The sequence below is a fragment of the Venturia canescens genome, chromosome 7 (assembly GCF_019457755.1).
Source record: "Venturia canescens isolate UGA chromosome 7, ASM1945775v1, whole genome shotgun sequence".
NCBI lineage: Eukaryota > Metazoa > Arthropoda > Insecta > Hymenoptera > Ichneumonidae > Venturia > Venturia canescens.
Genome location: NC_057427.1, coordinates 1,091,953 through 1,105,896, shown reverse-complemented (window position 1 = coordinate 1,105,896; position 13,944 = coordinate 1,091,953). Strand labels below are relative to the sequence as shown.

Below are 13,944 nucleotides of genomic sequence, written 5' to 3'. Positions count from 1 at the left end.
AACTTTTGGAAGACCGTTTTCCAGGCATTTCTACCCTTGCGACTTACACTATTATTAATCATCCTTCCGAGATAAAATTACCAATAAAAGGAGGCGATTTTTCACCCTGAATTCCCGTCAGAAAGTCATCGATAAAGTCGACATTTATTATACACAAAAACTTCACCGTAACAAGGATTTTCGTTGAAATTATCGAAGAGATGAAATCTCAGGAAAATTGCCTGAGAAAAAACAGGGATGAAATGGAGCGCTGGACACAAAAGGAAACAGACTCTGCGAGCTGAAAATATTCTGGTTTTCCAATATGTTCCTCCGTTGAGTGCCTGCTCGAAAGGGAAGATCGAATCGTGTTTTTTACTCGAAATATACTTGACCCTCGAATTTTATACTGCGTATGAATGACATTTTTGTTTTTGACCGTGGCTATTTCATATCGAATTCGGAGTCTGGATTGCCGAGACACGAAAACTCTTCGCGCCCGTGGGATGAGATCGCGAGGATCGCGAGCCGTTCGTAACGAGGACGCTCTGTACGAGGGCGCAATTAATGTTGTCGCGTGTGACAACAGAAAGTGCCAAAATATTTGCCCCGCTGCTGTTCCAATATAAAAATCGGAAAGAAGCCGACTTTCCCCCTGGAAAACGGCTCTGTACAATTTAAATCGACGCCAACTGCGCTTTTGGGACATCGAGATCTCGAAATACCACACGGAGTTTTTAGCACGATGAAAACTGAATTAGAAGTGCAGAATTCGAGCGTTTGCACCATCCGATTTGCAAGATTGCCAGGACAAATATATATCTTCAAAAGTCCCGCATGATTCTATCACGAATCCTTCGCAACTAACCCAGTCTCGACGTCCTCTTTCTCCGCATCCAATGATGCGATGAATATACAGCAGAAATATTAGAGATAGACATAAAAGGATAGATGAATACTCACCGCTATGGTTGAGGTTTTATCGATCGAGCTGTAAACTCGCACTTTAATCCTTCATGCGATCGACGATAATCAACGGAAGAAAAAATAACAACAGTCGAGGCACAAAAGACACATCGGAGAGGTGACACTTTGACGGAAGAAAAGAAATGGAAAAGGCGCACTTGGCGATCGGAAAAACTTTATATCGCCATTACGTCGAAACTTTTACGTAACTCAAAATCACGTGTTTGTTGTTGTTGTTGTTACTGGACATCTCGGACATACTGGACTTTATCCCTTTTTATGTGAGGAATTTTACGTAAGACGGAGCATCGAGTCTCACATATCACTGACGGTCCCGCGTGGCTAGCAGCCCGTTCATTAAAAACAGTGCGTTCCGCAAGACCGCGGGAGAGAATAATCCGGAGTTATCGCGGTAAAAGGAATGGTTCGGAGCACTTTGATGAAAATAAAGGCGATCGGAAACGGAAAGAAAATCACTTGTTACAACACTCGGACTCGGATGCGAGAAGATGTTGGAAAATACGGCGAGCTACCGGAGCCTCGAGGACATTTTTAATCCGTCCAATCCCACCCTTTGTTCCATGATTCGAATTCTTTGCGAACAACAAAAAAAAACAGCGTTCGTACATCGTTTGTTATTTTTCAATCATCGTCGATTCGATATCCGCGAGCATGTTACATTTTAAATTTCCAACCCTCGACTCGCGCTCGTTGTGAGGGAGCTCATCGGGTTTTTCGAGACCGCGAAGCACGAGATGAGGTGCCACATATTAAAAAAATCATCGAGTCAATCGAGGAAGCGTCGCGTTATTCCGACGATATCGGACAAGCTCGTTCCATCGCCTCGGCGATTCGTCTTTTCCCCGAATCCTCTCGCCTCGCGACGGATTTTCCGAAACAATTTGTTCTGCTGCACCGAGATAGCACCGCTGTTACCAAGCACTCCCGTTAAACGCCTTCGGAAGCAAATCCGAGCCTGGCAATCGTTCCACGATAAGAGAGCATAAATAAACTGTTTCTGCTTCGTTAGAACGAGAGTGTTTTTGGGACAATTATCCAGTTCGACGTATGCGAAAGAGCCGCCTTTGACGTTAACCCGTCAGCCAGTGCTCTCACGTTGCTCATTTTCCAGCCCCTGCATAAATCGCGTCGTTGAATCTCGTCGCGAGTTTTTTAATCAGAATAATCCTCCTGCGTTGTTGTGCTTTCGTGGAGAATTCTTGAAATTTGAATAGAAAAAAAGGAATCAGCTGATCGATCGATCATCGTCGAACGTCCTAACGCATTCGCCAACGTAAAAAATAAACACGTTCACGCACACACTGACGCATACGCGCAAGGAGACGCACGCACACACCACAGCCTTACGACTCTGCACTCTTATCCACTAAAAATCCGTGGCGTCACTCGTTTCTTCGATCCTTCCTTATTCTTATTTTTATCGACTATTCACTAAAGAAACATCCCTCCAGCTCGAGCTCTCCTCCTCTAGCCCACACTCGGCCGCATATGCCTTTGCCAATCTTGCCAAACAGATTGTCAGATAATAGATTTGTTCTTTATAAATTTGAGATGAAATGGAGTATCAAGTGACCGGAAAAACTCGTCAGTTGGGCAGTAAAGAAGCGAAAAAATAAACCAAAACAAGGATGTTTCGCGAGGAGCACACAACATACGGGGTGAAATAACCTCGCGCACTCAAAATGGTGGACGCGACACTCCCGTGTGCTTCGAAGCACGGTTTAACGCTATTTTCCACCGTATCGTCACTCGGTATCGCGCCAGTCGAGCTTTTTTCTCTCTCCTTTCCCCTCTCACCCAGCGCACATTCTCAATGTTTGCCTTGCTTTTTCCACCAGATTGGAATTATGCTTGAACAATTATAAAAAAACAGGCAAAAAATAAGCCATTTCGTAGCATCGACACCACCGCACCGTTTAGTTTCTCACGAAACTAAATATTCGAGGCAGCACTGACAGATCTGAGGTAGAAATGGAATACATCGGGGACCACGCACCACCCCGCCTTCTTGTTGTTCCCACGACAACAACATTAGCCTCGAATTCGTACGTAGCTACGCGGACGCTCGTGTCGCGAGACGAGAAATAAAGCGAATGTTAAAAAGGGCATTCCTTCGAGTTCGTACACGGAGGCCCTGCACCGATGCCTCTCCGCTGTATCTGCCTCCAACGTTTTTAGTCCGCTTGTTGTACTAAAGAATGCAAGCAGGGCAAACCCTGAGAATCAGCCGAATTGTATCCATGGGTGTTAAGGGGGATGAAGCGAAAGATGGAAAGTCACGCAAGGCGCGAAAGACTGACTCGGTGCGCCAGGAAAAAACGGAGGAGGCGGAAAAAAGAGGGCATCGAGGCAAAAAATGTTGCGAAAGAAACTCGAGTCCTCGTCGAATCGACGTCCCTCTCTTTCCCAAAGCTCAAAAAGCCTCAAAACAAGCCTCTGTGTGTCATGTGGAAAAAGGGCCGAGGGAAAGAGAGCGAGAGAGCAAGAGAGAGGGGAGAGAAAAGCGAGAGGGTGCTGCTAGCGGTGAGTGAGGGTTGTTGGCGCGATGGAAGCGACACCTGACGCTCGTGGCTCAAACACGTACGACCGTCATGGCCAAGCTCTATCTCTGTACGATCCTCCGTGCATGCATATATAGCTCGCTCTCTTTCACTTCCGATCCTCACGCGTCAATATTGGCCACGAAACTCCCTTTTTTCGAGCACTCGTGACACTCTCAGAAGCATAGAAAACTCACTCGCTCGAAGCATTTGGAAACGCACACCCGATAAAATCATTGCTATTTTGTTTCTCGCGGTTGGAACGTTCAAAAATTGGTAAAGGCTTGCTCGATCCATCAACTGCTGTACTCTTGAAATTTGTTGTTGTTGTTGTTGTTGTTGTTGTCGTCGTCGTTGTCGTCGTTGTCGTAGAGTTTTTCAAATCAACTCGTCAAAGCTTCTCGCTCGTTCACCACAAATTCGATGCAACTTTCCTCCCCCCGTTGTCTTACAATCGATCATTATTATTTTTCTTATAACGAGACACTGAATTTTTCACTATCGCGAGATGACGAGAGCCTCGAAACTAGTCAGGCGACTGCGCGATTCCAACTGAGGACACCCCACCACGTGAACTACCACCAAATTGACGGAGCTTCACGAGGTCGCACGTAAACGAACGAACCGCTCGGGGGTGGCTTTGTGCTCCCGATCATCAGCCATGCGCGTCGCACACTCCCCCGCGAGAAGGTGGACGCGCGAGAAAGCTACCAGTCAAAGGAGAAAGTGCAACGAGAATGAAAAAACTACGGGGCCGTATACACACCGGCTGTACCTACTGGCGGCTGTGGATAATTCTCTTCGCCCTCGTCTTCCCCACGAGATTAACGCTTCTCCATAATTCAGCCAATTTTACCGTTCCCTTCAATCTGGCTTTATTAAAATTTTATACATTTTAGTCGTTGCTTCCTTCGTTGAGTTTTTTCGCTCATTCCTATTTCGGCGACTCGATATATTATTCAGAATCGATCAATTTTCTGTAATTACATCGACTAGAACTACTTCGATGGAGTTGAAATTAATTTGTGAGGGTTAATAATTATGAGTCTCCATAGGAGGCGAGAACGCGCGCTGGTTTCACGTCGAAGAGGATTCGAAAGCGTGATCGGGACCTGCTCGAAAAATCATCGGAACGCGCGTTTCACCGAAACGTTTTCACGTTCGCACGCGCACGATCAGTTTTCTTAAACGTTTTTTCTGCTTTTTCTCCTTCGTACGGTGTGCTCGAATACGCAAAGCGATCGTGCTGATCAACGAAAAAACTTTTGTAATTCACCAATTTTTTATTTCACGGAGTATCGGAGCAGCTTTTGAATTGAATCCCTACGAATTGAAAATTCGGCAGGGAACGAAGTTGAAGAATTGCTGGAATTATTGGAGGCTTTTTTACATCGTTTCGTTCAACTCCAACGTTGCAAACTTCAACGTCATTCGCTATTATCGCACTTCCGAGCTTTTATTCGCAAAAATTTAAGGTCCCCGGGTCCCCGGTAAATAAAAAAGTGGGCGCTCGGAGGAAGCTACCGAAGCGAATGAATATCCGCTTATCGATAATAATAAAACAAATTTCTTTTTTTCCTCCCAATAAATAATGAAGGAACGCTTGAATCGTGAGCGCTTACGCTCAAACGTACAAGCTAAAAAGTAATAACATGTTCGTCTACAGACGCGGAATGGTACATTTGTTTGATGTACTATCGCATATTTATCTGAATTTCACGAGGCGGAGACGAGGATGCCGATAACATCGCGCCATGTGCGATCACGTCAAACGAAATGAATTTCATGCGAATGAAATTGCTCTTTCATTTTACAATCCGGTGCTCCCGGATCATAAATATGCCCATTTTGTTAAACGTTATCTTGCATAAATCTTTCGTGTTTGAACAACGTGCTTGTTCAACCGATAGCGGCTTTCTGCATAAGGTACGAGAATTACGCGTTCCGCACTCTTCCCCACGGGCTGCTGGCCTCTCCGCGCTTCATATTTTTCCGCCTCTCCGCAGAGCGAATAGCTGCTGCGGCCGGCTGTGTCAAAGGAGGCAAGAGGCTCCAAGGGCCTGTACCCTATTTTTCTATCCTTTTCCTCTCACTCTTGCACCCCCATTGCGTCATTTACTTTTTTTTTTATTCCGCCGCGAATTCGAATCGGAAACGCAACAATAGCGCGCCCATTGTGTATGCCTGGACTAGAAAATTTCGGCCGTAGCAACTGCGAGCATCTGGAGTGTTGCTAAGGGCAGATACTTTCGTCGACAATCCGTATTGCGAATTGGCAATTCTCGTTCGCGATCATAGTGCTGGGCTGTTGCTCGTGAGAACCAAAGATCCGATTCTAAGTATGAATTTCCGTGAAGAAGAAAAGCTTGGGAAGAAAATCTAACGAAACGAACGAAAGAAAAGTTAAGGAGAAGCAAGATAACGGGCAGGAGGAAACAAACCGAAGGAAAAATTGCCCTCCCTCATCCGAACGATCTCTCCGCTCGTATAAGTAACCTTGAAAATGAGATAACGGGATTGCTGACTTGGCCGATGAATCGTAATTGTTGAACATCGATTGTGCCTGCTATTTGGTAAGGAAGCAAGCCTGCTCGCGCGTGCCAGTTGCAACGTGCGTCCATAAGTCAGCCCCTTTCAAGATTTTCCATCGGAAATGAACCCGAATAGATGAAAAATTTAGTGCGGACAATGAAACTGGTGGTTTTATTGTTCAAAATTATTTGTTATTTTCTGCAAATCATGTTGGCTAAAGTAATAATACATATTTAAACGAATTTTCAGTTGTATTGAACTGACCAGTGCGATTCGATTTACAAAATATTTGTTATTCTCAACAAAACGGTTTAGGTACTTGATATTCAAATAAATATTTCATATAAAAGTGTACGTGAATTAAATATAAATAAACAAACGTTTCGAGTTCTTATTCGCACGAAAGATTTGGTTTCGCTCGTTCAGTGAATTCCCATGAACAGAAATTTCGTGATTCGGGTAAACGAACTTATTTGTCGCATTTTTTCTCACGGCACGCTTCAAAAGGGAGGGTGGGAGAAGAAGCGGGGTTGCGAGAGTGGGGGCGTCGTATCTGCGACTATTCAAGTTGCGAATTGCTTTCCACTAGTATCGAAAAAAAACGAAGATGATTACGAAATGGCTTGCAGTCACAGTTCAGCTCTCGTTATGTGCAACACGAACGTCAAAATTTCCAACGAAATTTTCATTCTTTTATTCGCCCGCGGTGGCTCATCGATGGCATATAATATCTAAGATGTTTTTTTCCATCGAGAAATTGCCGTATTGGCCACAGTGGCTCGTCGCTCTAATCAGTAAGTGTGAAAACTCATTTTCTCCAAGTCATACGCTGCCAGGGCCCTCGAACCCGAGCGCGCTTTATCGTTCCCGAGCAAACTGCCGAACATTTTGTCCCGCCAAACTCGCTTATTAATCCCTCAGAACGCGCCAGTTGTCGTCAAAATAAAAATCATTCTCAAGAGAGTTGCGCTACGATGAAATTTTAAAAAATATATCATTTCGGTACGCAAATAACACAGCGAAAAAATATTGAACGTAAACGCCGCTACATTTAATCCTCTCGAAACCGGTTTTCGTAATGATTCGTCTGTCTTTGTTTGCATTCGAAAAAACAACAACAAAAAGTGAGTCTCGCGGTACTGGTGACCGGCATGGGAAACGGCTGGACGTCGCCGTACTTGGCCCAGCTGACCGCGCCCGACGCGACATTGGCCCTCAAACTGACAGCTACGGAAGCCTCGTGGATCGCGTCGATTCTCAGCCTCGGCAGATCGATCGGCTCCGTCGGCGGAGCGATATCTCAAGGTCTCGGAATAAGCGCGCGAATGACGAAATAAATAAATGGGAATATGATTAAGGAGAGCTGGAAATTGTGATGAAATCGCAGGTTGCATCGGTCGAAAAAAAACGATTCTGGGGGGTGCTGTGCCGCTGGCTCTCGGTTGGACGTTCCTAATGCTAGCGACGAGCGTTCCGTGGCTCTACGCCGGGCGTTTGTTGATCGGTACGGCATCTGGAATCGTTTGGTCCGGCCTGGCGCTCTTCATCGGCGAGATCGCCGACCCGAAGATACGCGGATCTCTGGTAAGCTGATCGAGCATCGTATTTAGTGGAGACCGGGGCAAAACGGGATACCCGAAAAATGAGGGAAACTTTTTCGTCTTTTTTTTCAATTTTTATACTTGTTCGAAAAGAACATGAAACATATTTTTTCCAAAATATCTTGTTTTTTTTTTGGATATCGATTTTCTTTTTCAAAAAATTCCTTTTTCTCAAATTCTCTTTTCTTACATCACTTCCAAAGTGAACACGTTTTTGCACAGGTATACAAAAAGTATTTATATCACGCGGTACGTAAATGGACGCTTTTGCGTACGCTTCGCGTACACAAAACCCACATTTCCGCACCTCGTAATATAAAATTTTGTATAACACGCGTACGAAAAACTTTTTCGTCCTAGTCTTATAATGTACTATTGTATATCTGCGATTACTGCCTCGCAGATTACTATTTACGACATTAAGATAACTCCTGTACTGCGTGCTAGTCAAATGAGTGCTAAATTTTCAAAACGCTTTTAGACCAAGTTTAACGTACCGATTAAATATATTCTTAGTGTTCTTCTATTACAGCATATCTCATAACGATGTAAAAATATTAAAAAGGCTAGTTTTGCAAAACCATCAACTGATAAATGCAAATTTCCACGCTGATACATTTTCAGTGGTATTTTTCAAAGAATTATCTGCGTTTTTTCATCGATTTTATTGCAACAAGTTTCATTTTGTTCGTCAATTGGTTCTATATGAATCCACCGCGTAGTTCTTTTTCAGCTAATTATTCATTAAGTGAAAAAACTCGTTCATTCATAATTTCTCTCAAGAATGAGTTTAAAGGAAAATCTACGTGGTGAATTCATAGAAGATTAGTTGAGGAACAAAATGAGACTTGGCGCAATAAAATCGGTTAAAAAATACAGATGATTCTTCGAAAAATACCTGTGAAAGTGTGTCATCATGGAAATTTGCATCCGTCATTTGACAGTTTTGCAAAACTATCATTTTTAATATTTTTTCACGTTAATAAGATTTTTTTTTTTTAAAAAAAAAGAAAATTTTTTAAAAAATTTTGCACTCATTTGACTAGTACAGGAGTTACCTTAATCGTAAATGCGCATGAATCACGTGCCCACTCCGCACAATTTTGGCACTGAATCCATCGTTCAGTAGATAAAGAATACAAATTTTAACAAAATAAACATTGGCAATCTTCGTTATTATTCGTTATTGTACTCGGAATTTCATTTTTTTTTTTTTTTTTTTGAAAATTGAAAAGAACATTTGTTAGTTTTTGGGAGAAAAAATAGACAGAGCTTCCCAAACTTCTGAAAAGTTAAACATTTCCTCAGGTATCCCGTTTTGCTCCGCTATCTCTGTCCGATTGAGGCATAAAGTGCGCGAGATAAAGAGAGAAAGGCTCTCCGCAGATATTTTTGAACCTAAACGTGACGGCGATCGGGGCGTTTTTGGGAAACGCGATCGGGCCGAACATGCCGATGGAGCATTTCGCGGGCGTGAGCTTAGCCCTGACGGCGGTGTTCGCGGTGGCGTTCGCACTCGTGCCGGAGTCCCCGTACCACCACATTTTGAAGGGGAATACGAGGAAGGCCGAGGAATCGTTGCGGTGGTACAATCGGCGAGAGAACGTAAAAGCGGAGATAAGCGAGTTGCAGGATTTCGTGGGCTCGACGAAGGTCAGCGTGGCCGACAGACTGGCCGAATTTAATAAGCCGGTAAATCGTAAAAATCTAGCGACGATGATGTGTCTGAGTATTTTTTTGTACGGTGCTGGACACAACACGATGAGCTATTACGCCGAAATAATAGTGGCCAAAAGTAAAATCGGTTTGACCCCGAGCGTCGTCGTAATGTCGCTGAGCTTCTGCTCGATCATCGCCGCGGCAACCGCGACGATAATCGTCGATAAATTGAACCGGCGAACTTTGCTATTCGCGTCGAGCATCGGTGCCTCGATCGCAATGATTTCCCTCGGGGTTCATTTTCACTTAATGTCAAGCGTTTATTCGGCGAGCTCGTACGCGTGGCTCCCCATCTTTTCACTCATATTGTACAACTTCAGCCTGGCGTGGGGCCTCGTGCCAGTTCCTTGCGCTCTTATCAGCGAAATATTTCCACCCATTATAAAGACGACGGCCTCGATGAGCCTAAGCGCTACAGCCGCTCTCATATCTTTCACTACGGCCAGGAGTTTTCAACCTTTTCTCGATCTCGTCGGTGAAAAATACGTCTTTTGGACTTTTTCTCTGAGCTCACTTTCCTCCGCTCTTTTCACGTGGATCTTCGTTCCCGAAACCAGAGGCAAATCCCTCATTCAAATTCAAAAAGACATGTCCAAGAGCAAAGTTCACGAAGTCGAGAATATCAACCAAAAGAAATTCAACGATATTACCCACAACGCTTAGTAGCGAGCTTTCGTCTTAATTCCTCTATCTTTATATTCACTTCCCTATTATTTTACCGTGAAAAATCGACGCTCCGCATATATGCCTAATGTTTTTTCCCTCCGTGAGGGAGCAGAGTTCACCGCACTCTCTGCGTGTATTCATTATAAAGACTAACAACAACTTCAATCCACTACGCTCGTGCAAAGGACGAACGAATGTCACCGAGCGCCCCCTATGCCTTTTCACTTTCTCGTATATATTTTTTCCCAATTTTTCGGACGCGAAATTCATTCTTTTTATGTACAATTTGTATGCAGATTGAGAGAAAAAAAATATTGGTTTACCGACGCGAAAAGTCTAGATTTATCACGAATCACTTGTTTTAAAATCATGACTATTTTGTCTTTTCAAAGACACTGTTATTGCGAGGAATAAGCATCACACGAACGATATTCACGTACGAATAAAAAATAGAAAGTGCACGAGTATGAAAGACAGAGTAGTATAGTTAATAGGATGTTAAATACTTATTGTTAAGAGCGAGTGTTGAGAGAATAAATAACTTTAATTGCCACTGAAAATAACGCGTTAAAAAACTCACCAAAACGGAATGCGTGTGTCTGAAATATCGCCGCCGCCATCTACGGGGACGCGCTGCGGTTCATCGTTCGATCACTCTGATTTTCAAAACTTGGTGTGTCAAGAATATATATTATCGTTGTTAAAAACGCAGCGTGATTTAATAAATTTGTATGATCTGAATTTTCGGTACATCGATCAAAAGTCGTTTTTATACACTGCACGCTAGAAAAGTAAATTAATTTCTTGATAACGAGCCGAAATTTGTCCGATCTCAACTGAATCGGACTCCGACGCCACAACAACTGTCCTCGTTACAATTCTCACCGCCAGGTGCGCATCCAAAATATTTATATTTATATCTATTGACATGTCGGTGCGTCAAGAATTCATGTTCTGCTGCTGATGTATTTACGGTAAAAGGATGTTCATCGTTCAATTTAATCGTGGAACTGCGATTGTAAGAAGCATTCGTCAAAGTTCGGGTAGGAACAGGTTTTCCGAATTCTTTTCATCGATCGATCTTTTTTCGGATCACAAATCTTCAGAATTAAACTTTGATCTAGAGATTGGTAATATCTATTTCACCCCCGACTGCTACTTCGACAAAAAAGAATTCGACTTTCGAGGGTTTTTCATCATCGGTAATTCTAGCGGATACATTTTAAAAAAAAAACATGTATTTTCCGCTGAATGAAACCACCAACCGAATTCAAAAACCAACTCGCTCCCTTGAGGTTATCTCGGACACAATATCTTTGAAAATATCTTTAACATGTATCTACAAATAACCGTCACCGCGCTCCGAAGTTGGCTGTTGGTATCCTTCTACTCCTGCTCGTCCTGCTGCGATGTTTTGAAATTCGTTACCAACGCCAGCTTCGGAGGAGCTTTCGATCGAGCGCAATTTACGAGAAACGCGACTCTAGTCTTCGTTCTCATTCAATTTTTTATTTTCGACAATGTGTTCGCTCGGTCCACGGTCTCGTAGTTGAACAAGTGCATGAGAACAAAAGGCATAGTATAATACCGGAGAGAGCAGTAAGATCTTCAGTTCCTAGCTGCTCCGGACGTCTTTCTTGTAAAAAGTCGCATGTAATTCATACACAAAAATAATCAGGTCTTGGGATTATTTTTGGATTTTTGGTCCAATCGTACGTTACAAGGTAAAAAAAAACCACACAACAATCCCAGTTATACCAAGTCCATCTGTCATTTCCAATCAAGGACATCAGGCATATTTATTGATACAAAGTATGAAGCGTACTCGACCCCAGTGTCGGATGAAGAATGCAAGCTCTACAGCTCCTGAAAGATATTTTTCAACGAAAAATGATACCTTGGAGCCATCCAAAATCGACGCTACAGGAATCAAGAGTGACAAATTGACATTCGAAAATTTGAAACTCAATCGTAAATATCTTTGTCAGTTCTCTTTCCATTTTCTCTGGAAATCGTTACAATTTTTCATAGATCAAAAACTTTTTTATTTTAGAGACAGCTATTGATAAAAGTGGTGGTGCGTCGACTGTAGCAAAGAAAAAAAAGTTGAGAGGTACCGTAAATTTGGAAATGATGAAGGAAGAACTAAAACAACTTGAAGATCCACCGGTTACCCAGGAAGAAAAAGCGACGAGCTCGAAAAAACTTTCATATTCTTTTTTCAACATCCCATGCATGGATCTGGCTAAGAAATTATTAGGTATACCGTGGAACAATCTTACCAAATTTGATTATCAATTATTGCGAATATTTCCAAAGATGCATCGATCTATAGCATTGTGAAATTTTTTAATTCAAGGAAAAATTCTGGTTCGCCGTCTGGAAAATGGGATTATCCTGAAAGGACGAATCGTTGAGACGGAAGCTTATCTGGGTGAAATCGATAAGGCCTCGCAAACTTATGAAGGAAAAATAACACCGAGAAATTTACCCATGTACATGTTACCCGGAACTATTTATGTTTATCTTACTTACGGGATGTACCACTGCTTCAACATATCCAGCGGAGGTGAAAAAAAAGAAAAGAGTTATTTTAAGAATGATTTTGAACCAGACTGAACGATTGAAGAATCTAAACTCGAAACATCCGAGCCAATGAAAAAGACAATTCTAGGATAATTGTTTTTTTCTTCCTAAATGAAAAAGAGTATTTTCAATTGAATTGTTACTCAACTCAGAAGTACAAAAATGATCTCGACTAATCGAATGACGAAATACGTAGAACCCGATTCGTACGTACTGGTCAGAGCTCTTCAAATCTTGGGTGATACGGAATACGTCGAACTGTTGAGAAACTCCGAATCGAAAATTGGGAAAAGTGTGAAAGTAATGAACGACGATATAAAAACGATTGAGCCCAGAGAGCTTTGTGACCAACCTTGGAAAATTTGTACAGCATTCGCTCTCGATGTTGACGATATGAATTCAAAAAAATTATGGAATTCTAAATTCATATGGCTGGAACAAGATGATGAATCTTCGAAAACCTTTCTCATGGTCGAGGCACCGCTTGTCAAAAATTTCGGTGAAAATAATTCAAGTCCCCGAAAACTTCGGCGCTATTACGTGCTCGGTAACCCTTGCGTTGGAAACCGTAACATCGAATTCGAGAGCCAAGCATACCTTTTTTAGTACGTTTGCATAAATAATTTAAAAAGGTGTTTCTAATTTTTTTTCAAATAAAAATTTCTCGTTTCGATAAATTCGGTGGCCATGATCAATACCCTGAAAGAATAGAGTTGCAACCCCAAAAAAAATACAATCATTTTTCGGAGAAACCGTATCTTTTGTTTGATGAAAACAATCGAAAGTTCCAAAGTCAAGTACTGATGAAAAAAAAATTGAGTCATCCCTATTTCGAACTTCAAATTTTCATATTTACAGGAAAGGGGTGCGCGGTGCTATTACGAGCTCTTGAGCCACTCGTCGGTGTCGAAGAAATGACAAATCGTCGGACAACACGATTAAAGTCACGTCAAGGAGAAGCCAAAAAATTGGCGAAACACGAGATATGTAACGGTCCATCGAAGCTTTGTATCGCTCTTGAAATCGACAAAAGTCACTGCAAATATTCGATTTGCAATTACAAATCAATGTGGATTGAGAACGACGAAACGACGGAGGATTTTAAAATCGTGGAGTCAACGAGAATCGGCATCGATAGTGCTGGCCCAGAATGGGCGAACAAACTATTGAGATATTATATTTTTGGGAATACTTCTGTCAGCAAAAGAGACAAAAAAGCTGAAGCAGATTTTCTCAATGATTAATTGCGATAATTACACATTGTTTTTTTTCTTTACTCGTCATTCCTCAAATACTCACTATTTATTGTTAATACCATCTATTTATTCTAAAAC

The 13,944-nt window shown here is 42.3% G+C and overlaps 3 protein-coding genes across 8 annotated transcripts in view; 2 read left to right on the top strand and 1 right to left on the bottom strand.

Moving 5' to 3' along the window:
- LOC122412877 (uncharacterized) overlaps positions 1-4,018 on the bottom strand; it is a 132,574-nt gene extending 128,556 nt beyond the window's left edge. For 2 of the 4 annotated variants that reach the window (XM_043422831.1, XM_043422834.1), the window contains exon 1: positions 943-4,018. The gene's annotated coding sequence lies outside the window, so the exon portion shown is untranslated. The remainder of the gene's footprint in view (positions 1-942) is intronic. The other 2 variants (XM_043422832.1, XM_043422833.1) reach the window with 2 other exon arrangements.
- A 2,625-nt stretch (positions 4,019-6,643) lies between these two features.
- On the top strand, positions 6,644-10,765 carry LOC122412944 (facilitated trehalose transporter Tret1-like). Its single transcript, XM_043422944.1, has 4 exons — positions 6,644-6,832; positions 7,164-7,343; positions 7,426-7,622; positions 9,026-10,765. Exons 1-4 carry the CDS (start codon positions 6,646-6,648, stop codon positions 10,019-10,021), a joined length of 1,560 nt encoding a protein of 519 aa, XP_043278879.1. The 5' UTR covers positions 6,644-6,645; the 3' UTR covers positions 10,022-10,765.
- Positions 10,766-10,968: 203 nt separating this feature from the next.
- On the top strand, positions 10,969-13,868 carry LOC122413662 (putative 3-methyladenine DNA glycosylase). 3 transcript variants are annotated; one of them, XM_043424164.1, is made up of 6 exons: positions 10,969-11,067; positions 11,810-11,995; positions 12,078-12,284; positions 12,384-12,593; positions 12,807-13,215; positions 13,469-13,608. In XM_043424164.1, coding segments are annotated over exons 1-6 (1,074 nt in total). In that variant the 5' UTR covers positions 10,969-11,006; the 3' UTR covers positions 13,470-13,608. The 3 variants fall into 3 exon arrangements, with proteins under 3 accessions (XP_043280099.1, XP_043280100.1, XP_043280101.1); XM_043424165.1 differs by lacking the exon at positions 12,807-13,215 and having other exon boundaries at positions 13,469-13,868; XM_043424166.1 differs by lacking the exon at positions 10,969-11,067 and having other exon boundaries at positions 11,074-11,995.
- Positions 13,869-13,944: the final 76 nt, after the last annotated feature.

Excerpts from the sequence above, each read along its gene's own strand:
- LOC122413662 (XM_043424164.1), top strand. The coding sequence starts at position 11,007 with ATGTTCATCGTTCAATTTAATCGTGGAACTGCGATTGTAAGAAGCATT. Across the intron at positions 11,068-11,809 it reads AAGCATTCGTCAAAGTTCGG|GACATCAGGCATATTTATTG; the intron begins GTAGGAACAGGT and ends TTTCCAATCAAG. Across the intron at positions 12,285-12,383 it reads TCTGGCTAAGAAATTATTAG|GAAAAATTCTGGTTCGCCGT; the intron begins GTATACCGTGGA and ends TTTTAATTCAAG.
- LOC122412944 (XM_043422944.1), top strand. The coding sequence starts at position 6,646 with ATGATTACGAAATGGCTTGCAGTCACAGTTCAGCTCTCGTTATGTGCA. Across the intron at positions 6,833-7,163 it reads GTGGCTCGTCGCTCTAATCA|TGAGTCTCGCGGTACTGGTG; the intron begins GTAAGTGTGAAA and ends AACAACAAAAAG. Across the intron at positions 7,623-9,025 it reads CGAAGATACGCGGATCTCTG|ATATTTTTGAACCTAAACGT; the intron begins GTAAGCTGATCG and ends GGCTCTCCGCAG.